Source organism: Kogia breviceps, chromosome 4, assembly GCF_026419965.1.
Source record: "Kogia breviceps isolate mKogBre1 chromosome 4, mKogBre1 haplotype 1, whole genome shotgun sequence".
Lineage (NCBI taxonomy): Eukaryota > Metazoa > Chordata > Mammalia > Artiodactyla > Physeteridae > Kogia > Kogia breviceps.
Window position 1 is genome coordinate 109,205,621 of NC_081313.1, and position 27,623 is coordinate 109,233,243.

General features: G+C 36.6%; 2 protein-coding genes across 3 annotated transcripts in view; both read right to left on the minus strand.

The window, feature by feature from the left end:
• FNIP1 (folliculin interacting protein 1) overlaps window positions 1–27,623 on the minus strand; it is a 131,127-nt gene that overhangs the window by 72,121 nt on the left and 31,383 nt on the right. For both annotated transcript variants that reach the window (XM_059061812.2, XM_059061813.2), the window contains exon 2: window positions 5,580–5,706. In XM_059061812.2, coding sequence (XP_058917795.1) covers window positions 5,580–5,706 — 127 coding nt within the window. The remainder of the gene's footprint in view (window positions 1–5,579; window positions 5,707–27,623) is intronic.
• The window catches only part of MEIKIN (meiotic kinetochore factor), a 215,199-nt gene continuing 193,963 nt past the window's right edge, over window positions 6,388–27,623 (minus strand). Inside the window, exon 13 of the mRNA XM_067031545.1 lies at window positions 6,388–6,452. The gene's annotated coding sequence lies outside the window, so the exon portion shown is untranslated. The remainder of the gene's footprint in view (window positions 6,453–27,623) is intronic.

A 27,623-nucleotide genomic window follows, 5' to 3' on the forward strand; every position in this document is an offset into this window, starting at 1 on the left:
TATTGAGACTTTAGAGTATATTTTTCAAATCTGGTAGAACTTACTCAACCTCACTACTCTTTCTTTTTCAGTTTTCCAACCTATTATTGCTAATTTCTTTCCATTTGAACTTTAGAATCTGCTATCTATTTCCAGATACCACCATCCACCAAAAATAATGATAATAATAACAACAACAATAAGGTTGGCATTTTTATGGAGATAGCATTATTTTACAAAGCAACTTAGAGAGAATGGACAACGTTATGACATTGAGTATTACCCAAAAATATATTTTGCCTTTTCATTTGCTCAAGTAAGCTTTTATGTACCTCAGGAGATTTTTAAAGTTCTAAACATATAAATTTCGTTAAGTTTATGAAAAGGCATTTTTTTAATTGCTATTTATATTTTAAGGTGCTAAAAAATAAATTTTATTGAGTTCCCAAATGCTTAAAGCACCTGTCCTTTTTTAATTAGAAGCCCCCATGCTTTTTTTTTTTTAACATCTTTATTGGAGTATAATTGCTTTACAATGGTGTGTTAGTTTCTGCTTTATAACATAGTGAATCAGCTATACATATACATATATCCCCATATCTCCTCCCTCTTGCATCTCCCTCCCACCCTCTCTATCCCACAAAATTGTTATTTTAAATGGAGCCTTAGCTTCCTTCATACTTCCAATTGGAAGTTATTTGTATATACTGAGTTTAATTATTTCTGTGTATTAACTTTTATATAGATTCAATTACCTAACCAAATCCTTTGTTCCAAATCTGATATCACAATTACAATTCAACTACTGGCACTTGTACAATGCTTCTGAGTGTACAAAACTCTAACACATTAAAATTTATATTCACCTTTCCAAAGTTATTTTAATCTGCTGATGTACAACTTTATTCTTGTATATAACCAATGAAGGCTGAAACATGTGAGTGATGATGTAACTTCACTGGGAACACATGCACTGGATTATTGTTAATGGATTATTGTTAACACAGAAATAATGTCCAAGATAAAGATAGTATCATATGATCAAATCACACTTGATCCATTTGGCTATATCAGTGTTAAAAGAAACCACATCTCAATAATTTTTACATTTCAACTAGATGATGAATAAGGTCTGAGGATCAAAAGTAAAAAAATAAAAATAAACTTTTACAGAAGAGAGAAGTTTCTTGATTAAAATCACTGAATGTTCAAGAGTCATTTTTCACAGAATATAATAGAGTTGGAAAATAAATGTTCTGAGAAAACTATACATTGATTAATATAATTTTATTTCAGCATTGTAAGACAATATTCAGGAAACTGCTAATGCTAAACTATCTCATCATTATGTATGGACCCAAAATATTGTGTATGAAGTTTAAAATGATCATTTACATCACACAGTCCCTCTTTGCCTATATAGAACTGACATGATTTGATGTTCCAAGGGTATAAGTACAGTAAAGTAGATGAAAAAAAATCACTTAATGATTCCAACAGCTCACAATTTGGGAAAAAACCATGTGTTCCGTAGTGTTCAAAAGGAACATATAAAATCTTCATTAAAGTATTTACAGGATTTTGATAATAAACTTCCTAACTTTTAATTAAAGCTGATCAAAATATGTCTTGAGTATTTACCATGTGTGAGGCAGTGTGCCGTTCAGGAAACAAAGGTGAATAACACAAATTTTTTACTTTTTTTTGCAATTTAATAACAAATAAACATACAAATACAGCTCCGATATAGAAGTCTATGAAAGACTATAAACAAAGGACTATGAGAATTCTTATGTAGCAGAAAAGAGGCATCAGAAAGGATTCATAAAGTTGTGATACAATAAACCTTGAAAGAGGATAAATCTTCATCTAGGGAGATAGCACGTAATATGAGGATATATAAAACAACTGAGACTGGAAATATTCAAGGCTGTTTGATTTCTAGTCACTGACGAGTCTAGAGGAAAGTCTGAAAAAGAAGAAGGAGGCTTACAGGAAAATTTCAGAAGACTGAGGAATGAGTGGATGGTATGAGCTTAGAGCTGGTAGACAGATTACTACTGAGAGACTAAGAGACACAGAGAAGAGACTAAGAGATACAAAGGAGAGATTGAGCTGAGACAGTGAGGAGAGCCAGAGAGAGAGTGAGAGACTAAGAGACACCAACAAACACTGAGAAGGAAGACTGAGAAGGACCAAAAAAGAGACAGAAAAAGACAGAAGGGCATATAAATAAAGGAGAAAGTAAAAGGTAATTATTTTGTTGGTGTTGGGTAAAGAGGCTTTGTGAAGATTTGCAGGCAAAGAAAAAAAGCTAACAGAGGGAAGAAGGAGATATCAGATGGAGAGAAGACTAATGAGACTAATGAAGCATCATTTCAGAAAAGGTGGGCAGAAAGGGTTCAAGAAACAGCATGACACGAGACTCACAAGGCTGTTTAAGACAAAAGGGAAGAATGCTAAAGAAACACAATGAATAGCACCAAGAGAAATAGTAAAGGAGAAGTTATATGCTGCAATTCAATGGAACATCATCAAGCACACAAAAAAACTTCAATAAATATTTGCTAAAGAAATAATCAAGAGAGTATTGATTGTCAACCTGTCAGTCTTAGTCAAGTTCTGCTGAGCTATTAGCAGTCTAAATACAAAAAAAACATGCTTATCACATTTGCAGCTAGCCTTAGATTTCAACTGTCTGCTTGACCATCTACAATTCTGACTCTTAGGCATCTCACCACTCAGCTATTCAAACCAAAACGTTGAATTCACCAAACGCTTCCTTCTCCCTCATCCTCCCACATCCAACCATTCTCTAAGTAACAAGGTGATTTTTTCACCATTTTTTAAAAATTGACATATAAGTGACAACAGCATGATATTCATTTCAGATGTATGACATAACGATGCAGTATTTGTAATATATATTATGAAATGATCTCCATAATGTCTACTTAACATCCATCACTATGCATAGTTACAAAAAAAATTTTTCCTTGTTATGAGAACTTTTACGATCTACTCTTTTAGCAACTTTCAAATATACAATACAGTATTATTAATTATAGTGACCATATGTACATTACATTCCCATGACTTATTTATTTTATAACTGGAAACCTATACTTTTTATACCCTTCACCCATTTTCCCCACTCCCCAAACCTGCCTCTGGCAACCACCTATCTGTTCTCTGTATCTACAAGTTCAGTTTTTTTTAGATTCCACATATATGTGAGATCATACAGTATTTGTCTTTCTGTGTCTGACTCATTTCACTTAGCATAATGCCCTCAAGGTCTATCCATGTTGTCAAAAACAGGAAGGTTTCCTTCTTTTTTATGGCTGAATTATATGTATTTTTTTCTTTATCCATTCATTCATCAATGGGCACTTAGGTTGCATCCATGTCTTGGCTATTATAAATAATGCTGCAGTGAACACTGGAGTGCATAGATCTTTCCAAGTTAGTGTTTTTATTTTCTTCGGACCCAGGAGTGGAGCTGCTGGATCATATGGCAATTCTATTTTCAATTTTTTGAGGATTCTCCATACTGTTCTCCATTGTGCCTACATCAATTACATTCCCACAGATAGTGCACAAGGGTTCTCTTTTCTCCCTTTCCATTTTGTTGATGATTTCCCTTGCTGTACAGAACTGTTTTAGTTTGATGTAGTCTCACTTGTTAATTTTGTTGCCTTTGCTTCTGGTCTCACATCCAAGAAAATCATTGCAAAGACCAGTGTCAAGTAGTTTACTGCCTATGTTTTATTCTAGGAGTTTTAAGGTTTCAGGTCTTATGTTCAAGTCTTTAATCCATTGTGAGTTAGTTTTTGTGTATGGTGTTAAAGAGTGGTCTAGTTTCATTCTTTTGCATGTGGCTGTCCAGTTTTTCCAACATCATTTATTGAAGAGGCTGTCCTATCCCACTGCATATTCCTTGGCTCGTTGGTTGTAAATTAACTGACCACGTATGTGTGAGTTAATTTCTGGACTCTCTACCCAAGTGATTTTTTGAAACATAAACCAGATCCCTTCAATGGCTTCCTACTACATTTAGAATATAATCTACACTTCTAACCCAGAGACCTATGAGGCCCTGAATATTCGAGCTCCTGTTCCACCTCTCTCCAATTTCATCTCTAGCTACTTTACATACTATTTTACTATCATTCCAGCCAAACTGACCTTCTTTTAGATCCTTCAATTCACTAAGCTCCTAAGTAACCCTGTAGACTGCATTTGCTGGTCCTGCTTAAAGGAATACTCATCCCCTATACCATGCCTTCAATTTCTTGAGACCTCAGGTTGAATGTCACTTCCTCAGTGAGACCCTCCTAGTACCCCTACAACCAAACTGATAAAAAATGGGTTCCTTCCTGTGGAATCTCATAAGAATTCTCTGTGCTTCTTTCACAGTACCCAATCACAATTTGGAATTATTTATTTATTTGTTTGTTTGTTCAATGTTCACCTCCCTAAGAATGTCTAATTGCAGGCACCAAGAGGGTAGAGACTGCTAAATCTCCAAGAGCCTAGTGCTCTGTAGATACTTAGTCATTTGCACAACCAAACAATACTTTAAGAACATTTTGCAATGTTTTTTTTCTTGTCAGATTGAAAAAAGTGTCCAGAGAATGGCTAAGAAATTTAAACAAAGCACAATCTCCAGAATATTAAGAAATGTATTACTAATCAGAAGAACATCATAAAACCTGAAAATCAAAATAACTCAAAAATTAGGCAAGTACTTATTATATGCCATCTAAGTAGATAATGAGGATGCTATTATAAGTAAGACAACAGACCACGTCCAATGTATCAAATTTTTCTAAGAACACAAAATCTCAAGTACAAACTCCCAAGTCTCGAAAAATAAATAGTTTGCCTATTAAAAAGTAACTTTTTGCCTATTAAAAGTCAATTCTAGTTGCTTACTAAAATGTTAGTGAAAATTGTCAGTTTAAGGAAGGAGAGAAAACACAATTCCAGGCTTCCATTTCCAGATTATAGATCCAGGCGATGGAGAGTCTTTACATCGGAAAGTTTAATAGAGGTAGCAGCAGTAAAACAACAGCATCACCTGGGTTTTCTTGGATGACCAAGTGAATGGCCATTTGTTACTGCTAAACTAGTCATAAAATATTTCAAAATATGATGTTCAAAGTCAGTAGAATAGATGTTCTTCCTATTGCTGTATAGTATGGGAAAATATGATGAACTAAGGGCTACAGATTTAACTTGCTTTGTACCTTCAGACATATAATTTCACCTCTCTAGGTCACACTTTCCACAATCATAAGGTGAGAGATTTGTACCAGATCCACTTTAACAATCCCTGTAGCTCTAGCCATATCTCATAATACAAGTATATAAGTAAATACATGTCAAACTAAAATTTTCTCTGGTACTAGACCAATGCAAATAAGGCAAATGTTTTTTCCTTTAAAAATTCTCAAAATCAGTGTTCTAAATTTTAATAACATGGTAAAAATGTTTTGTACTGACAAATAGAAGTACCATAACTGAAATCCTACTCATTCCTTCCTGAATTAGAATATTTGACATTAAATTTGAACCAAATCAATAATGATGCTCACCGATACTGATATGTCCTCATTTTTTCTCTTAACACTGGAGTCAAACAAGACATTTCTCCCTCGTCTTTCACAGTCTTGATATACAATTAGTCGAATTTGGCTTGGATCAAACTCTGGCAAAGGCCAACTTTAAAGAAAAATAAAGATTCATTAGAATTACTTTAATAAATATTCCATATAAACTCCTAGAAATAAGACCTATATAATGAAACCCAAAGTTGTACTACTGCTCAAGATAACACAGAAGAACTTTATATAAAATACCACCATTTAGTTTAGGGCTGAAAATTTACACAGCTATGACATTTTAGATTAAAACAAAAGAATAAAATCTGTGGCAAGTTATCACTCAAGTGTATATAAAATTTAGTCTAAAATAGCTAAAATAGCTAACAATAAAATATGTAAGTACATTTAATATAATGAAAATACATATTAATTTCCTGGCATGTACTCAGATGGCATAAGACTAACCCAGATTTTTAAATACTTTTGTTACTTTAATATCAAAATGAAAAAACAGAAACAGTTTTCAGTTTAAATAACAGTAGCTAATTCCTTATAAAACAAAAACAAGTAAAAAAGTGATGAACAACACAAAATGGGGTAGAAATCCTCATATATAGTTGGTGTGAGTGAAAATGGCATAATCTCTTTAGAGAATAGTTTTTTAAATATGTACACTACTTAGACAAATCTATAAAAATGACCCAGCAATTCCATTCCAGAAAAGTATGCCATTATACAAGAATGTTCACAGCAGCACTGTTCATAATAGCTGAAAACTGGACACTATTCATATACTTACCAACCAAATGGGTAAATATTCATACTATGAAACACCACACAACGAACATAATGAATGAACTTCAGCTACAGGCAAAAACATAAATGGACTGTGAACAAAAGAAATTACACAATGACACCCATAAACACAGTTACTGTATTTTGCCATTTATAAGAAGATTTAAATCGGGTAAAGTTTTATCAAGGGATGAATATTTAGTTTTTAAAACTATAAGCAAAACAAAGGAAATGATGGCTTCAAAAGTTTGGAGAGTGGCTATACCTAGGAGTTAGGTATGGGTGGTGGGGGTTATACCAGGAGGACTGGAGCACTGATGATGTTCTATTTTTTGACTTGATAATGTTTACACAGATACAGTACCCAAAGGAAAAAAAAAAAAAGAAAGTCCACTGCATTTGTTTTGTGTACATTATATTTCACAATTAAAAAGACTAATGGAGTGAGTGAGATGAGGAGGAGAGGGAAAGAGAGAAAACAATGAATTGTATGATGGAGATACTACTCTGGTGAACTGAAGGCACTACAACATGTAGGACAGTTGCCAAGAAAGAAGAGAACTGGCGTTCCAGGATCTGTCTGTTGTTAGGCTGAATGGTCAATTCCTCACAATTCATCAGTCACAGCTTTTGATTGCGTTCCTTCATTTCCTTAAGAGAACCTTAACCCTAACCCTATTGATGCATGTTAAAAAATCCATAACTGGCAACATAACACATCTTCATCCCAAATCTTGACAGCAAATATAATTTTAGTTTTCCTGTATTTAATCCCTAGCAAATGTCTATGAATTGATGAAAGACTTATCCTAGACATTCAAGCTAAACCAGAGATTCATCCTTAGACCACAATGATTTGTATCCCCCTGAACAGCTTTTACTAAACTGTGCTTTGATGTTATGCAAAGGAAACTATAAAAGGACAGACTGATATGGAATTAAAATCAGGAAGTTGGTCTCAAAGAAACCAAGAAAGAGGAGCATTTTTTTTTTTTTTTTTTTTTGTGGTATGCGGGCCTCACTGTTGTGGCCTCTCCCGTTGCGGAGCACAGGCTCCGGACGCGCAGGCTCAGCGGCCATGGCTCACGGGCCCAGCCGCTCCGCGGCATGTGGGATCCTCCCAGACCGGGGCACGAACCCATGTTCCCTGCATCGGCAGGCGGATTCTCAACCACTGCGCCACCAGGGAAGCCCAAGAGGAGCACTTTAGAGAGGAAGAAGAAATACCACAGTTGTTACTAAAAAGCATCCACTAGCTTTAGAAACGAAGTCATTGGTGACCATGGAAAGGACAGTTCTAAGGATAGAGTGCTGGGGTCAAACTGCAGAGAATTGAGGACTAAATGAGAGTAAAAAGTGAGTTTAAGACAAATGTCAAGGAAAGAGAAAAAGAAAAGGAATCATGAAGTAGAGTGACAGCTATTTTGTTCTTAAAAAGGACACATCTGAACATGTTTATATATTAATGACAAAGAATGTGAAGTGGAAGGGAGATGGTGACTGACAAAGTAAGGCGTCTAAGGAAGCAGATGAGGATAGGATAGAGTATAGATGAAAGGGTTAACCTCAGAAGAAATGATAACCCCTTTGCTAGGATAAAAAGGAAGCAAAGATGGACATGGATACAGAAAGATTTATAGATATGAAGGTAAGGATGAGGGGACTCATGTCTAAGAGTCCAATATTCTTTGTAAAGTAGGTGAAGGAAAATAAAGGATAGGTTGTAAAATGTGGGGACAGTAGAGAGTAAAAAGAGAGCAGTCTTTGTGGCAAAAGAAAATATGTTGACTAGGAAACACAAGATTTCTTGGAAATTCTCCCCTTTCCCCACTGGTAACCACTAGTTTGTTCTCTGTATCTGTGAGTCTGTTTCTTTTTGTTATATTCACTAGTATGTTTTATTTACACATATAAGTGATATACAATATTTGTCCTTCTCTGTCTGACTTACTTCATAAGCATGTGGGGTGATGAAATGTTCTGGAGTTAGATAGCAGTTATGGTTGCATAACTCTGTGACTATACTAAAAAACCACTGAACTGTATACTATACACAGGTGAATTTTACAGTATGTGAAATTTATCTCAACAATAATAAAAAAGTTAGAATGCTTTGCTCCTGAACTTATCTAAGCATTTGTAAAGTATTCTCTGTTAACTCAAAATAAGATTATATGTAAAAGCTTAAATTATAAAGCTTCTAGAAAGAAACATAGAGTATCTATACAATCATGGAGTACAAAGAGTTCTTTAAAAAGACACAAGTTATTAAGCATAAAAGAAAAATTGATAAATTGGACTTCATTAAAATTTAAAACTTACACATCGAAAGGCAAAGTTTTTTTTAAAGGCAAGTCATAAACTGGGAGAAAATATCTGCAATGTATATAAATGACGAAGGACTTGTAAACAGCCTATACAAAGAACTCCTACAAAGCAATAAGACAAACCATTTGCCCAGTTTTAAAATGGGTGAAAGGCTTGGGCATTTCACATAAGGAGATATATGAATGGTGAAGGAACAAAGCACATGGAGAAGATGCTAACAGTATTAATCATCAGATATATGCAAATTAAAATCCTTCCACAAAAGACTAATAACATTAGTTGCTGGTAAGAATATGAAGCATATGGAATCTTATACATCATTGGAAGGAGTATGAAAGGGTCCAACCATTTTAGAAAATTACTTGGCATCTATGACCCAGCAATTCTTTTCAAAAACACTTATCCAGTAGAAATGAAAATATATGTTCAAAGACTTTCATAAAAATGTTTCTTGCAGCTTTATTCCTAATAGCAAAAAACTGGGAACACCCAAATGACCATCAATGGGAGAATGGATAAACAAGCTATGATATATTCTACATTGAAATACTATGCAGAAATAACAAGGAATGAACTACTCGTCTTAATATAGGTGAATTCTGAAAGAATGTTGGAAAAAAATCCAGACACAAAAGCATACATATTGGTAATTCCATTTATATGTAGTTCTAAACCAGGTAAAACTAATCTATGGTGATAGAAACCAAAGCAGTGCTTGGGCAGGGGCAGGGTGTGAAGGGAATGGACTAGAAAGGTATATGAAGGAACTTTTTGGAGTGACTGAAATGTTCTATATATTTACTGGGGTTGTAGTTAAACAAATGTATACATTTTTCAAAATTATACACTTAAAAATGTGTGCTTTTTGGGCTTCCTTGGTGGTGCAGTGGTTAAGAATCTGCCTGCCAATGCAAGGGACACGGGTTCAAGCCCTGGCCCGGAAGATCCCACATGCCACAGAGCAACTAAGCCTGTGTGCCACAACTACTGAGCCTGTGCTCTAGAGCCCTCAAGCCACAACGACAGAGCCCATGTGCCACAACTACTGAAGTCTGCGCACCTAGAGCCCGTGCTCTGCAAAAAGAGAAGCCACCACAGTGAGAAGCCTGCACACCACAACAAAGAGTAGTCCCCACTCACCGCAACTAGAGAAAGCCTGTGCACAGCACCAAAGACCCAACACAGCCAAAAATGAATAAATAAATTATTTTTTTAAGTGTGCTTTTTACGTAAATTGTACCTCAATTTTTTAAAAGGAGAGGACTGTGGGAGAAAACACTATATATATGGTTTTATATATATATAGTGTATTTATATTATTTATATTATAGACATCAAAACCATGTATTCATGTTATAGACATCTCACTAAAACAGAGATATTGAACATTTACCATGCTCAAAGGACAATGCCAGGCACTGGGAATATTTCTGTGCATTCATTCACTGACTTAAAAGCATTCATTAAGTATGAAAAGAAAAACATGACTGTGAAAATACTCACAGTCTAATAGGAAGACATTTAAACAATTTTATCACTGTGATACAGTCTATGACTAAGGCAAACTTATAATGTAGACAAGAGGTCTGCACAGGGAGGTCAGGTATGGACTCACTGAAGAATAATAATAAATGATACACAATGAATAATAAATAATAGCTAACAGTTATACATTATTGTATACCAGCTACTGTTCTAAGGGCATTACATATGTTAATTCATTTACCCTTCACAACGCTGATTCATCATCACAACTTTACTCCTATTTTATGGGCGAAAAAACTAAGGCATAGAGAGATTAGGTAACCTGCCCAAAATAACACAGCCAAATACATGGTAAATGGCAAAGCTGGGTTTAGATTCCAGGCAGTGTGTCTTTGGAGTCCACAATCATAACCATTACTCTGTACTATCGATTAAGTACTTAAAGCCTCTCAGCTTCAAGTTGGGAAGAAGGGTATTCTCTTCCCTGCAAGAAGAAAACATCATACACTGTAATTCTTAGTAACCCTAGCTCTGGAGTGTGCAGTGAAGCAACAAAAGCTACAAAGGCAGGCTGGCGCCAGATCAACTCTCAGAACCATTTCACACAAACATGTAAGGACTTCACCACTCAGGCAATGAGTAAACAGGGTGTGAAATAATAGATAACAAGATCATTTTGTGCCTTTTGGAAAATCACATTGACAGAAACTTAGAGAAATGACTAGAGAAGGAGGCCTGTAGTAAGAATAATGTTCTAACCTGAACCAAAAAATAGCACTGAAGATAAAAAGGGACAGAGCTAGGTATTATTTAGGAGACAGAGAAAGGACTTGGGGACTGGATATGAGGAATGAGGGAAGAGGATGCCTGACTCTTAGGTTTCAGATTTGATGAAAAGAGAGAGGTAGAGAATACAGGAGGGAAAGCAAGTTTGGGATAAGAGTGTTTATAGATTGAGTTCAAGGGGCCTGTGAGACAGTTGCAGAAAGACCTCTGATATTTTGATGAAAAAATGTTCTGGAGTTCAGGAGAAAGACTTAGACTAGAGTTCTAGATACAGGAGTTATTCACACATAGTCGGTAGTGAAATTATTCAGGAAGAACACATTAATCAAAAAGAGAAAAGATTTGGATAAACAACAAGACCCTACTATACAGCACAGGGAACTACAGTCAATATCCTGTAATAAACCATAATGGAAAAGAATATGAAAAAGTGTGTGTGTGTGTGTGTGTGTGTGTGTGTGTGTGTGTGTGTGTAGACACTGAATCACTTCGCTGTACACCAGAAACAACTAATGCAACATTGTAAATCAATTATACTTCAATAAAATAAATTTTTAAAAAAGAAAAGGTAAAAGAAAGCAAAGGATCAATAAACTAGAATTTTAAGACACAGCAATATTTTAAGGACAGAAAGTAGAGAAGTCACAGAAGATCAGTAAAGACAGACCACAAAAGAGAAAAGAGAAAACCAATGGTAAAATATTATTTCAAAAGTCAAGGATGACGAAGATGAAAAAAGGAATAATGCACAGTGCCAAAGGCTGCAGAAAAACCAAAATTTTTATAAAGACTACAAGCATCCATGGGATTTAGCAATTTGGTGGTCTTTCGTACTCTTGCAAGAACCATTTCAGTGGAGAGTTGTGGTAGGGGTGGGGGTAGTTACACAGCAGTAGCAATTGATGAAGAGAAAAGAGCTGAGAAAGTAAGATGGTAAGTATTATATATACTATTCACAATGGCTTCCCTTTAAAAGGGGGAGAGAAATAATGTGACCACACAAATGACCATCTAAACTACAGAGTTTGGGGACTTCCCTGGTGATCCAGTGGTTAAGACTCCACACTCCCAATGCAGGGGGCCTGGGTTTGATCCCTGGTCAGGGAACTAGATCCTGCATACCGCAACTAAAGATCCCACGTACCACAACTAAAGATCCCTCATGCTGCAACTAAGACCCAGTGCAGCCAAATAAATAAATAATTTTTAATGAGGTTAAAATAATAATTTTTTTTAAAAAAACTGCAGAGTTTTGAAAGTAAAAGACAGCCCTAAACACACAAGAGAAACCTGAGATTATCTTGGGCAACCAAGATCTATGGTCACCCCAGATAAGTAAAGAAGAGGTGAGGCTACAAAAGGCTGTTTCTTAAAGAAAAAAGATATATACATATAAAACATATATATATATAATTGTTTGTATGTATGTATGTTATCTATATATCTAAAGGGACAAGGTATATACTTAAAGATATGTATTTCCAAACTGAATGGAAGAAATCAGACAAAGCATCTAAAAGTACCCAGAGAGGAGTGTTGGACTAAGATCCCAAACAAGTTAGGACACAGCACCCTATGCAAGGCTAATGAACTACAGAAGCACTTAATGAGGCAGAAAAAAAAAATGACCTACAAATGAAAATTACTGCAGATAGGTGTGCAAGTAGGAGACAATAAATTGAGCATTTACATTTGATCATTTCTGTTTTTCCTGAAAAGTAGAATCAAGAATGTATACAAGCATATATGAGATTGGTGGTCTGAACTGGGGTATAGAGTTTGAGAGATAAAGGTCTGGCAAAGTCATCAAAAATTAGGAAAAGTGCTAACCTAAGAAAAGCAAAAGCACTATCAAGCCATAGAGAGGGCCCGGCTGAGTTGATTGGCTTCTTCAGCCAATTGTCTGTTGATGGGCACTTGGGTGGTTTCCATGTCTTGGCCATACTACCCCAAGCAATCTACAGATTTAATGCAATCCCTATCAAAATACTTATGACATTTTTCACGGAACTGGAAGAAATAATCCTAAAATTTACGTGGAACCACAAAAGACCCAGAATTGCCAAAGCAATCCAGGGAAAAAGAGCAAAGCAGGAGGTATAACCCTTCCAGACCTCTGACTATACTACAAAGCTACAGTAATCAAAACAGCATGGTACTGGCACAAAAACATAGATCAGTGAAACGGAATAGAGAGCCCAGAAATAAACCCACACACCTATGGTCAATTAATCTACAATCAAGCAGGCAAGAATATACACAGTCTCTTCAACAAGTGGTGTTGGGAAATCTGGACAGCTATGTGTAGATCAATGAAATTAGAACATTCCCTCATACCATATACACAAATAAACTCAAAATGCTTTAAGACCTAAGTATAAGACATGACACCATAAAACTCCTAAAACAGAACATAAGCTAAACATACTTTGATATAAATTGTAGCAAAGTTTTCTTAGATCAGTCTTCCAATGTAAAAGAAATCAAAGCAAAAATAAACAAATGGAGCCTAACAAAACTGAAAAGCTTTTGCACTGCAAAGGAAACCATCAACTAAACAAAAAGACAACCTATGTACTGAGAAAATATTTACCAACAATGCAACTAACAAGGGGTTAATATCCAAATTACACACACAGCTCAATCAATTCAGTATCAGAAAAAAACCAAACAACCCAATCAATAAATGGGCAGAAGGGGCTTCCCTGGTGGCGCAATGGTTAAGAATCCGCCTACCAATTCAGGGGACATGGGTTCAAGCCCTGGTCCTGGAAGATCCCACATGCCACTGAGCAACTAAGCCCGTGTGCCACAACTACTGAAGCCCGTGTGCCTAGAGCCCATGCTCTGCAACAAGAGAAGCCACTGCAATGAGAAGACCACACACCACAAGAGTAGCCCCCGCTCACCCAACTAGAGAAAGCCTGCGTGCAGCAATGAATGACCAACTCAGCCAAAAATAAAAACAATAATAAAAATAAATAAATAAATGGGCAGAAGACCTAAACAGACATTTCTTCAAGGAAGACATACATTGCAGCAACATGGATGGACCTAGAGATTACCATACTAAGTGATCTAAGTCAGACAAAGAAAGACAAATAATATGATATCACTCATATGCTGGAATCTGATTTTTTAAAATGATACAAGCAAACTTATTCACAAAATAGAAGCAAACGTACAGATATCAAAAACAAACTTTTGGTTACTAAAGGGGAAACATGGCAGGGGAGGGAAATCTCAGGAGCTTGGGATTAACATACACACACTACTATATACAAGACAGATAAGCAACAAGGACCTACTGTATAGCACAGGGAATTCTACTCAATATTCTGTGATAACCTATATGAGAAAAGAATCTGAAAAAGAATGAATACATATATATGTATAACTGAATCATTTTGCTGTACACCTGAAACTAACATAACATTGGAAATAAACTATACTCCAATAAAATAAAAAAATAAAAATTAAATTAAATAAATTTACAGGGAAAATGTAAAAAATGAAGACATACAGATGAAAAGATGCTCACCTTCGCTAATTATTAGAGAAATGTAAATCAAACAACAATGAGGTATCACCTCACACAGGTTAGAATGGCTATAATCAAAAAGCCCACAGGAGGGCTTCCCTGGTGGCGCAGTGGTTGAGAGTCTGCCTGCCGATTCAGGGGACACGGGTTCGTGCCCCAGTCTGGGAAGATCCCACATGCTGCGGAGCAGCTAGGCCCGTGAGCCATGGCCAGTGAGCCTGCGCGTCCGGAGCCTGTGCTCCACAACGGGAGAGGCCACAACAGTGAGAGGCCCACATACCGCAAAAAAAAAAAAAAAAAAAAAAAAAAAAGCCTACAAAAAATAAACACTGGAGAGGGTGTGGAGAAAAGGGAACCCTCCTACCCTGTTGGTGGCAATGTCAACTGGTACAGCCACTATGGAAAACATTTATGGAGGTTCCTTAAAAACCTAAAAATAGAGCTACCATATAATCCAACAATCCCACTCTCCTGCGTATATATCTGGAAAAAAAAAACACCCAAAACTCTAATTCAAAGAGATACATGCACCCCAATATTCAAAGCAGCAATATTTACAACAACTAAGACATGGAAAATCAAAGACTTTAGAATGATCCTTTATTAAGTAGAAGCCAAACTCTGACATCTAATTCACCCTATTTTCCACTTCATTGCATTGCCTCTTTTAATCAGAATTTAACTGAAGACACAATTATTAACAGTGGTAAGCACACTATAACCATTCACAAAAACTGTCTATATACTATAGCAAAGCTATCCTCAGTATTAAGCTATTGTACTCAGCATAATATTAAACATTAGTAAGAAGACTGTTCAGTGATAAACCACAAATTATTTTAAGACTCTACACAGATGTTATTTATAATTTATGTCAGCTTATCTGCTCTGTATGTCTTTTATCTGACACCTTCAAAGAATGTTAATGAAAAATAAACATGCTGGAATAGACATCTCCCTTTACACAATGACAGAGCAACTCAGAAGACCATATGAATTTCTATAATACATGTTACTGGCTATGAAATTAAAGCTAAATCATGCATTCTCAATGAGAGCAAGATGGCTTCCAAAGAAGCACATCTGGTTAATGGAGGGAGGAGGGGGAAAGAAGACCAAAACCAAAGTTGGGTGTTACAATGGGTGTGGCCCTCCAAAAGGCCATAATACATAAGAAAATATACAGTATATCTATCTGTGGTATTAAAAGTTCAAAGGGGGAGGGTGGCAATTAAGGAAAAAAATGTCTAAAAAAAGCTCTCTAGCAGGATGATAATGTTAAAAAAAAAAAGACTGAGAAACACCAGACTAAACACTAGTTTGTATCTCAACATATTACCTAAATAAGACATTTTCACTTCAACTTGAATAATCTCTTACTAAACAGTATATTCAGCAAACCTATGGATTTTAACTTCATTCATTCAATAATTATTTGTACAGTGCCTACTATGTACCTGGCACTAAGTTAGTTGTTCTCTCCTGAGCCTTATCCATCACTGGTGTCTCAGTGAAATGGAAACATGCAAGATGATGCAGACCAACTCTGAGAAAACATTAACAACCTGTCCTGTTGCGAGACATGGAGAGAGCAGCCCAGTTTCAAAAGCTATGCATGTATTGATAGATTAATTGCCTCAGTACTGGAAAACATTTTGAATTTGATGAAGGATAAATTACTGGGGAAGGAAGGAAACAATGGTTGGAGGGAGAAAGAGAAGTAAGAATGCTAAATTAGGCTACAAGTGACAAGCACAAAGCTTTCCCAACCTAAAACCAACATGCCAAGAACTGGTCACCGTCAGAAACTCAGAGCACCAGAGCCAAAAGTACCAGAGCCAACTGGAGAAACATTTTCTGTACATGGGGAAAGTGATCTGAGTTTTTTAAAACCTGCAGACAGATTTTGCTTTAGAAAAATCTGCTGCTAACTAGCCAATGTTTAAATATATCTCCTGAAAGCAAAGTATATAAGTCTTACAATGTTTTTTTACTTTAGATAACATTTTAATTTTTTGGTCCCATGATGGAGAAATAACATTCACTATTCCCTCTGTAAAACACACTGACCAGCAAAGGACTGGCAAACGAATGCATATTTACATGCTTTAAGCTGAAAATAAAATGTTACAATGTATACCATAAATTCCTCACTTCAACTGACTTTTCCACTAAACTCTAAGTCCCAATTGTATCAGATAAGAGAGCTTCTTATTTTCCTTTTGATATATTTACTGTGCGTTTAAAAAAATAATCATTGTGAACATATGGTCTATATCAGCAATTCCCAATCATTCTAGTTAAAAGGACACCTTTTAAATGTTAAAAAAATTTTAGCATCCAGTAACTGAGAAAATATGACTGAAAGCTACTATAAATTCAATATAGTATTAATAAAAGAACACATATACCCGTGAATTACATATGCATCAGACAACTGCTTACTCAGTTTATAGACAGTACTCAATGTTTTTGTAGAGTTAAGGACCCAATATGATAACTCTACCCCAACTCAAGGGTTGAAAGACCTAATGTCAGAATATATACAAAATTAGAGGAACCATATACAGAAAATTATAGGAACCATAAAATACATGTAAACGTTACATTATAGAAAGTTTTTAAAGAATGGAAAATATTGATCACTATTAAGAGTATTACTGCATTTCTGCTATGAGTCACACAACTAAAGAAGTGCTTAAAATAATTAATTTTCTTAGGTAGATAGGATCACCAGTGACAACGTGCTGTTATTGCACCAATTTTGTTTTCAATATAACTTAACTGATTTTGTAAACAGTGGAAATTCCTCCCAGAATAACAACTTGTTAATCATTTTAGTTTATATTTTGTTTTGGCTTTTCATGTTTCAATATCTTACTGAATACTATAGTGAGAAGCTGAGAGAGACAGCAATATAATAGAACTTCAATTAATTCACTGAACAAATGAGTGAATGAGTGACTATTTCAGGAGATACTATTTTAATGCTGGAAGCTTACATTATAGACTTTATGTAGGGTAATTATTTCTGTATCTAAGGAATTATAATCCTCTAACCTGACTGAAAAATAACCCCATGATTTATTCGTTAATCTCAGTTCCAAAGAATTTAGGTATCAATTTAGGTCTTTTTCTTCTCAGAAAATTCTTGATTTTCATATAGGCTGCTAACATCTAATGATTCTTCTCCAACTACATTTTAATAAACTAAATATTATAATAAAACTAGTTAATCTTTATTTTTTAAATTTGTATTTATTTATTTATTTAGGTTGTGCTGGGTCATCGTTGCAGTGCGCAGGCTTCTCTAGTTGTGGCATGCGGGCTTCTCTAGTTGTGGCACCCAGGCTCTAGAGCATGTGGGCTCAGCAGTTGCGGTGCATGGGCTCTCTAGTTGTGGCATGTGGGATTCTTAGCTACCCAACCAGGGATTGAACCCAGGCCCCCTATATTGGGAACGTGGAGTCTTAACCACTGGACCACCAGTGAAGTCCCAAGACTAGTTAATCTTTAATATGTTTATTTTCAGTCATACTAAGTTCAATTATACCCAGAATATTAATGAAATCCTAATGACTGTCATTTACATTTCTATGACAAGTATAGTCAGCTACTTGGCTATAGGATTACTATTTTCATTTAATCAAATTAGGTAATACATGTGAAAAAATACCGTAAGATAAAAATATAAATTATTACCAGCATTAGGTAAAATCCCCAAATCCATTTATACTTATCCCATAATCTAACATGTATAAAATAACATGCACAAAGTAAAATTTACATAAAGTATTTCAGACAAGAAAAAGTGACAATCTATAACATGAATTCTTTGTGAAATGGAACCTCAGCAACAGCAAATTTCCATACTATGAGAGGATACCATGTATCATATCTGCTATATTTTACTTAGTATTTTTCAGCAACACCTAGGCCCAACTGAAATACACCTGACCTATGTGGTTTTTAACTTTCTGACATTAATTCTACATACCTGAGAACTTGAACTGCAGTGAAACACTGGAAGAACGTTAAAATGAGCTAAAACAATTGAAAGAGCCAGTATCCATGTTGTTCAACTGGGTTACACATATTGAAAAAGTATTTTTAAAAATTTTAATCCTACTTTCATAGTAGGATTTAAAATATAAAATCAGGGCTTCCCTGGTGGCGCAGTGGTTGAGAATCCGCCTGCAGATGCAGGGGACACGGGTTCGTGCCCCGGTCCGGGAAGATCCCACATGCCGCAGAGCGGCTGGGCCCGTGAGCCATGGCCGCTGAGCCTGTGCGTCCGGAGCCTGCGCTCCGCAATGGGAGAGGCCACAAGAGTGAGAGGCCCGCGTACCACACACACACACACACACACACACACACACACACACACACAAAATATATATATATATATATATATATAAAATCAAATCAATGTACCTTAGTTTAAATTCACTACTAATTCAAATCATTTAATTCTAGTCATAAATGTGTGGGGACACACAATTAAGATGTTTACAAGAGCATCAAAAATACTACCAGATAAATTCAGGTCTATATCAGTAAAATTAAAGAATAACATCAACTATAAAATAACTGGATTATGATCAGTAAGCTAATACAATGTCAAGTTTTCAATTTAAATTTTATTTATAAATAAGTATATGAGATAAACAAAAGTACACTGCTCTTCAAATAGCTGTAGTGAGCATTCCTACATAAACATGAGAAAGAAGAGCAGTAAATGACAGAGAGTAAGACATACATAATGCCAAGGACTAAAATGTAGTATTTATAAATTAGAAACTTTAAAATAATGAGTACCACCTGCTCAAAACATTCTCAAGCCCTTCTAAATTTATAACCATAATTTTAATCAATTATTCATAAAATAAGTCTATCTAAAATCGCAGCATTAAAATTGTTACATCACTAAATTTATAACTACATTTGGGCTGATTTTGACATTAACAACATTTGAAAATAAAATCTTAAGCTGTATGTTAGTAGCATCTCTATTTCTCTTAAGTAATTCTGCTTTTCAAAATCCCTAAAAACTATATAATAGCAATGAACCATACTCATCTGAAACCACAAGACTGTCAGGTGACATACCAAGAAGCCTGAATTTAACTCAAATAAAAGCCTCTCCATGCTGCAATGCAAAAAGGCTTAATCCTAGCAACAGGACCACAGGACACTGGAAGCTTTTAAGAAATCTACTGCCAATGACAAAATCTATTTTTTGCAAAAGGTCCATCTATCCAGTCCTACCATTTCATAAGTGACATCCGGTTCTTTTGTTTCACCGAAGAATCTGGGATTTTTACAGAAACAAATTATGACTGACTACTTTTCAATTTCTTTATCTCTTCTACTAAAAATATATGATTAAAGAAAATCAACCTGAGTATTCTATAAACCAAGTGCCATCCTGGCAAGTGGTACAGACTAGGAAAGCCAACTTGTTTTAAGGGTTCTTTAACTCAAAAAGGGCAGGTCCTAGGCAGAGTACTCAGGCAACCACAGCTAGAACCCAACTCTTCAACAACCCCCATCTATGAGGAACTCAGGTTCATCTAATAAACAAGAAAACAGAATAGCACCTTTGTCAACTTCCCTGTATCCCAATTCTGTCATTTCAAACAAGTACACCACAAACGCACATTCTTAAAAGCCACAAGCTTGTGTTCTACCCAGATGACACACAACTAAAAAGCAGGCCCTAATGATCACAGGACCCAGAAAGGTCAATATGAAAATTGGTTCACAAATCTGAACTCTACGTTGAATTCACATAGACAAGTCTAACACAAAATACTACCTTTGAATTTATAAACTTCAATACATCTATCAAGTTACATTACTTGGTTGGTTCATGAAATAGAAACATTTCCACTTGCTTTAAAAACACTGTCTTTCTCTGGGTTTTTGCATTTTAACATATATCAGCATATTCTTCCAGAAAAAAACGGAGGGTGCATCTGTGTATTATACTGATGTGACAAATGCAGTAACAGAAATGCCTTAATATAATGGGCTATTAAACCAAATCCTAACAGACAACATGCTAAAACCAAGAATCATTCCCCACACCCAACATGACAGAAACAGAATGGGCTCTCAATCAGCCAAATTTGGATTTAAATCCCAACTCTGCCACATACTGACTGTGATCTTAGAAAAGTGTCTTAACTTCTCTAGTCCTCAGATTCCTCATCTATAAGACAGGACTATCTCTTTGATTAGTATAGGGAGAGTGTTTTATCTCAACATTTAAAACACTGTAACACAGATCAAGATTTCAACAAACATTTGGTGAATTACTGACACTGTTACTAGAAGTATCTCTTCCAAGTACAATGCCTTCTTGTCCTAGTTATAAAAACTATAATTTTAATTGTAATACTTTATAATTAATTCTAATAGTCCTGGTACTTGTTAAAGATATATAAAATCTGCCACAGTGGTTCTAGAGCTTCACCACAATTCATTAGGCAGAAACTTTTAAATCCATCTTGCATGTGTTGGGGGGCAGGGGATATATGGGAAATTTCTGTACCTTCCATTCAATTTTGCTGGGACCTAAAATTGCTCTAAAAACTTAAGTTTATTTTTTTCAGTTATATATTTTTTCAAATTATTTTCCATTATAGGTTATTATGAGATATTGAATATAGCTCCCTGTGCTATACAGTAAATCCTTGTTGCTTATCTATTTTACAGTAGTGTGCATCTGTTAATTCCATACTCCTAATTTATCCTCCCCACCCTTCCCCTTTGGTAACCATAAGTTTGTTTTTCTATGTCTGTGAGTCTGTTTCTGTTTTGTAAATAGATTCATTTGTATTATTCTTTTTTTTTTAACATCTTTATTGGAGTATAATTGTTTTACAATAGTGTGTTAGTTTTTCCTTTACAACAAAGTGAATCAGTTATACATATACATATGTTCCCATAACTCTTCCCTCTTTTGTCACCCTCCCTCCCACCCTCCCTATCCCACCCCTCTAGGTGGTCACAAAGCAGAGGTGAACTCCCTGTGCTATGCTGCAGCTTCCCACTAGCTATCTAATTTACATTTGGTAGTGTGTATATGTCCCTGCCACTCTCTCACATCGTCACAGCTTACCCTTCCCCCTCCCCATATCCTCAAGTCCATGCTCTAGTAGGTCTGTGTTATTCTTTAGATTCCACCCAGAAGTGATATAATACAGTATTTGCCTTTTTGTGTCTGACTTATTTCACTTAAAACGTAAGTCTATTTTTTAAAATCTATCTTTTTAAAAACATCTTTATTGGAGTATAATTGCTTTACAATGGTGTGTTAGTTTCTGCTTTATAACAAAGTGAATCAGCTATACATATACATATATCCCCATATCTCTTCCCTCTTGTGTCTCCCTCCCACCCTCCCTATCCCATCCCTCTAGGTGGTCACAAAGCACCGAGCTGATCTCCCTGTGCTATGTGGCTGCTTCCCACTAGCTATCTATTTTACATTTGGTGGTGTATATATGTCCACGCCACTCTCTCACTTCGTCCCAGCTTACCCATCCGCCTCCCCGTATCCTCAAGTCCATTCTCTACATCTGCGTCTTTATTCCTGTCCTGCCCCTACGTTCTTCAGAACCAAAAAAATCCATCTTTGATTATTTCAGTTAGAAGCCTGCATAAAGACATAAAAGTAAACTGAATAGGGTTTCCCTGGTGGTGCAGTGGTTGAGAGTCCGCCTGCCGATGCAGGGGACACGGGTTCGCGCCCCGGTTCGGTTACATCCCACATGCTGCGGAGTGGCTGGGCACCTGAGCCACGGCCACTGAGCCTACGCGCCGGGAGCCTGTGCTCCGCAATGGGAGAGGCCACAACGGTGAGAGGCCAGCGTACCGCAAAAAAAAAGAAGTAAACTGAATAAATTTACAGGTCCAACATTTCAGGGCTCATTCATGACAGACTTGTGATACAAATCTGGGTTTAATATAATCAGATATAAGCATGTTTGCTGCAGCACTAAATGTATTAAGGGGGAAAAACAAAAACAACTAAAATGCCCACCAATAAGAGACTCGATAAATACATTGCAGTACCTTCATTCAGTGGAACACTGTGTAAGCCTTTAAAAGTGTAAGACAGAGCTGTGTATAAAGATCTCCAAGGTAATTATTACATGAAGAAAACAAGGTTCAAAAGAACATGTATACCATCAGACTCTCCTCCAAGGAATACAAAATAACTTGATAACCTTCATTATCTTATGGCAGAACATGATGTGTTTTTTCACTGAAAAGTTTCAGGATAGAAAAGAATTAGTCAGAGAAAAGTCTGATGTCCACTAGCTCAAAAACCAGCAAAGCACCATAACACTAAGAAACAATGGAAGAAAAAGGATGTGTTCCAAAACAGGAAAAAAAAGAGGAAAGCCAATAACTGAATTAATTAAAAGTTTACTTCTCTAACGTCAACCTACAAAGTCTCCAGTCACCTAGATGCTCAACCAAAAATCCAGAGGTCACCAAGTCCTGTTTATTCTATCTCCTAAATGTCTTGAGTCAGATCACGACCACTAACACACTGTCACCATCTTAGTGTGAGCTACCATACTATCTCACTGCTTAAATTAGTCTCCCAGTCTCTCCTGCTTTCCTCCAATTTATTCTCCACAGTGTACCTAAAGTGGGAAAACCTTAACATGTCACTCACTTAACTTTAAAATTCCTGGTTAATACCTCATTGCTCTCTGGATAAAGATCTAACTTCTTAATAGATTTGGCTCTTACCTATTCTCTCATCCTACCTCCTGTCATATCCACTTCAATCAGTTCTTTAAATGCAACATTTTCACTTCAAGCTTTGTCACTGTGGTTTTTTCTTTGGTCTAGCACACTTTTTTCTGTCCTCCCCTATTAGCCTGGTTCATTTTTCAGGTCTCAGCTTATGTTACTTCCCACAAGAAGCCTTCCTCGTTATTCCAGTCCTCCACCCTACATCTGGAATAGGTTCCCTTCCCATGTGCCTCCACAGCATTCCTCTCTCTACCTCAATAGAGCTCTAAACTGACACTCCGTACATTCTCCATTCTGGCGCTGAAGAGACTGTCATAATTGCCTATTTATTGTCTCCATTTCTACTGGACCATAAGTTCTGTGAGTATGGGACCATACTTCTCTTGTGCATAGCTGTATTCTGTGGTTGACATTTAGTAGCCTGTCAATAGATCAAAACTTAAAACTGTTTGAATGAAATCTCATGAAATTGTTTTAATCTTGAGATCAGTTTAATGTTAACAAAACATGAAATAGGATTTTAGTTTAGTTTTTTTTTAGTGAGAATGAAAAAATATCTCAGTACCTACTTGTCATTTCAGGGGGGTAATGCATTCAGTATTCCCTCCCAACTCTTTTTTTTTTTTTTTTTTTTTGCGGTACGCAGGCCTCTCACCGCTGTGGCCTCTTCCGTTGCAGAGCACAGGCTCCAGACACGTGGGCTCAGCGGCCATGGCTCACGCGCCCAGCCGCTCCGCAGCATGTGGGATCTTCCCGGACCGGGGCACGAACCCGTGTCCCCTGCATCGGCAGGCGGACTCTCAACCACTGTGCCACCAGGGAAGCCCTCCCTCCCAACTCTTTATCCTTAAAAGAGAGAATAATTATTCTAAACATAATATAAACTGACTATACAATCCTCTTTTCTTTTTCCAAAACTGGGGGAGAGGGGTCCCAGACATAAATATTAGGGAGATTTTATGTGAAGCTAACAGAACGTTTAACTTTAAATGTCCCTTTTTTCCTTTAACTTTCCCTTTCAGTGCTGATCAAATTTAAATTCATAAATTTTTTTAAAGAGTTTTAAAAATATTTGGAACTCACATAACCTGGCCTCCAACTTTACCAGCTTTGGACATCATTTAAGCTCCTTATTTAAGGTCCTATGTGCTTATCCATAAATTGGTTAATAAAATTTCTTTCCTCTACCAACCTCAATCAAGAGTTGTGGGGAGAATCAAATAAGATAATATGCCAGAAAGCAATCCACAAACTATTACTTCTGGCCTTGCCTAGTTGGGGACATGGCATTCGTTCTACAAGAAACCTAGAAAACCAGCATGAATAAAGCCAGAGAAGAGCGTGCAGAAGGGAGTTAACATGGCAAGCCTAAGTCTGCGATCCTGAGAAAGGCCTGCTTGTAAGATTGGCCTTTAGCTGGCATCTGGGAACTTGACTGGTAAACAGTTTTCTACACTGATACGAAACTTCCTGTAAGTGATAAGTGTGGCTTACTATAACTAAACAACTGTACAAAATATGGTTTATGCTGAATACCTGCATTTCTTCTGGGAGTCTGGATTTTGGTACATGCTGGTCAGAGATTTCTACATGACCAGTATCTAATAAAAACTTTGGGCACCATCTGATCAGTCCCCAATAAATAGCACATCATTGCTGAAGAATTTAAATGCATCCTGTGAGACTCCACGGAGAAGGCATACTTGGAAGTTTGCACCTGGTTCTCTCTGGATCCTGTGTGCCTTTTCCTTTGCTGATTTGTATAAGCTTTGTATCCTTTCACTGTAATAAACTTTAGCTCTGAGTTTAACTATATGCTGAGTCCTGTGAGTTCTTCCAGTGAATCAATGAACCGGGAGTTGTCTTGGGCACCCCCAACACAATAAAGAAAATGTATTCACAAAGTTCAATGTCTATCTGTCTGGAAAGGGGATACAGCCTGCAATACAAAGACAGAAGTAGTCCTCTTTTGTCCAGTATCATTAAAAAACAAAAGCAAAAAGTGGGGAATGTAAACTGGTGCAGCACTATGGAAAACAGTATGGCGGTTCCGCAAAAAACTTCTTAAAAATATTTTTTTAAAAACTACCGTATGATCCAGCAAACCCACTCCTGGGCATATATCCAAAGAAAATGAAAACACTAATTCAAAAAGATACATGTGTCCCAATGTTTATAGCAGCAACATTTACAATAGCCAAAATATGGAAGCAACCTAAGTGTCCATCAAAAAAGATGAATGGATAAAGATGTGATACACACACACACACACACACACACACACACACACACACACACAGGAATATTATTCAGCCATAAAAAATAATGGATTTCTGCCATTTGCAACAATGTGGATAGTGAAATAAGTCAGACAGAGAAAGACAAATACTCTGTTACCACTAATATGTGGAACATAAAAAAATAAAACAAACAATGAAAATAACAAAATAGAAACAGACTCACAGATATAGAGAAAAAACTAGTGGTTACCAGTGGGGAGAGGGAAGGGATGAAGGGCAAGATAGGGATAAGGGATTAAGAGATACAAACTACTATGTATAAAATAAATAAGCAATAAGGATCTATTGTACAGCACAGGGAAATATAGCCATTATTTTGTATTAACTTTAAATGGAATATAATCTATAAAAAATACTGAATCACTGCTCTATACCAAAAACTAAAATATCATGAACCAACTATACTTCAATTAAATAAAAGACACTGGGACTTCCCTGGTGGTGCAGTGGTTAAGAATCCACCTGCACATGCGGGAGACACGGGTTTGATCCCTGGTCCAGGAAGATCCCACATGCTGTGGAGCAACTAAGCCTGTGCACCACAACTACTGAGCCTGCACTCTAGAGCCCGCAAGCCACAACTACTGAAGCCCATGAGCCACAACTACTGAAGCCTGAACTCCCTAGAGCCTGCGAGCCAAAACTACTGAGCCTGCAAGCCACAACTACTGAAGCCTGAGCACCCTAGAGCCTGCGAGCCAAAACTACTGAGACTGCACGCCACAACTACTGAAGCCTGAGCTCCCTAGAGCCTGCGAGCCAAAACTACTGAGGCTGCACACCACAACTACTGAAGCCTGAGCGCCCTAGAGCCTGCGAGCCACAACTACTGAGCCCATGTGCTGCAACTACTGAAGCCTGCGCACCTAAAGCCTGTGCTCCACAACAAGAGAAGCCACCGCAATGAGAAGCCCGCACACCACAATGAAGAGTAGCCCCCGCTTGCTGCAACTAGAGCAAGCCCACACGCAGCAACGAAGACCCAATGCAGCCAAAAAGAAATAAAAATTTTTTAAAAGACACTAATTAATCCAAAAAAAAAATCTTTCTGTTCAGTTGTAGAAAAACTGTTTCCATCCTACCCTGTCCCTCCAGTTACTCAAGCTCTCTAGTTCATTCATTCCAGTGCAGAAGCCTTCTGGCTAAGCTAGACTTTCTGCAGCCTGACACGTCAATGTTCCCTTTACTACAAACTACATTTTCCTAGATCCCATACCTTCAAGACAACCTCCTGGCTGCACTTTACAATCTTGAATATGTACTTCTACCATATCTCCTCATCATAATCTTGCTTTTTCAACTGAAAAGCCTTTCTATTGGAAAACTGAAACATCACAGAGTGGCCTAATGAACCACTGCTGTTGCCTGGCACACCTCTAATTTACCTCTTACTCATTATCTAGCAAATGCCCCATATTTAGCCCTATCATTGTTATTGGACACTATTAATGTTTCACCATTATATCCTAAAATCTCTAGTCATTCATATTGAAAACTAAACTAAGACTGTAGGTTAAGACTACCAACTGTTCCCTAGGGTTCTGTCCTCCTTTCCTTTTAATAATAGAACTACTAGAGTTTTCAGAGGCACATGGTTACCCAGCTAGAAACTATATTTTCCAGCTTCCCTTGCATCTCAGCATGACCATATTACTAAATTCAAGTTAATAGACTACAAGAGGATCTAGCATGTGCAACTTCTAGGCCATCTCCCTAAATACAAACTGCTTTCCTTCTTTGCTCCTTGCTCCTTGCTGATAGCTGAGCAACAGCAACAATTAGTACAGACCCCTTGGACTCAGAAAGGGAAACCACATGATAAATATGGCAGAGCTGTCCTAGCACACCTACTAGTTTGGATCATTAAATGACTTCATGCAACTGCACTGTCTACAGGCCAAGAATTACCTACCTACTTCTTGTTTTTTTTTAATTAATATATAAAAGAGAGATCATTTTATCTTACTTTACTGTACCCTGCAGTCTCTGTTATAAACCTTCGCTTACACCCCAATATACAGT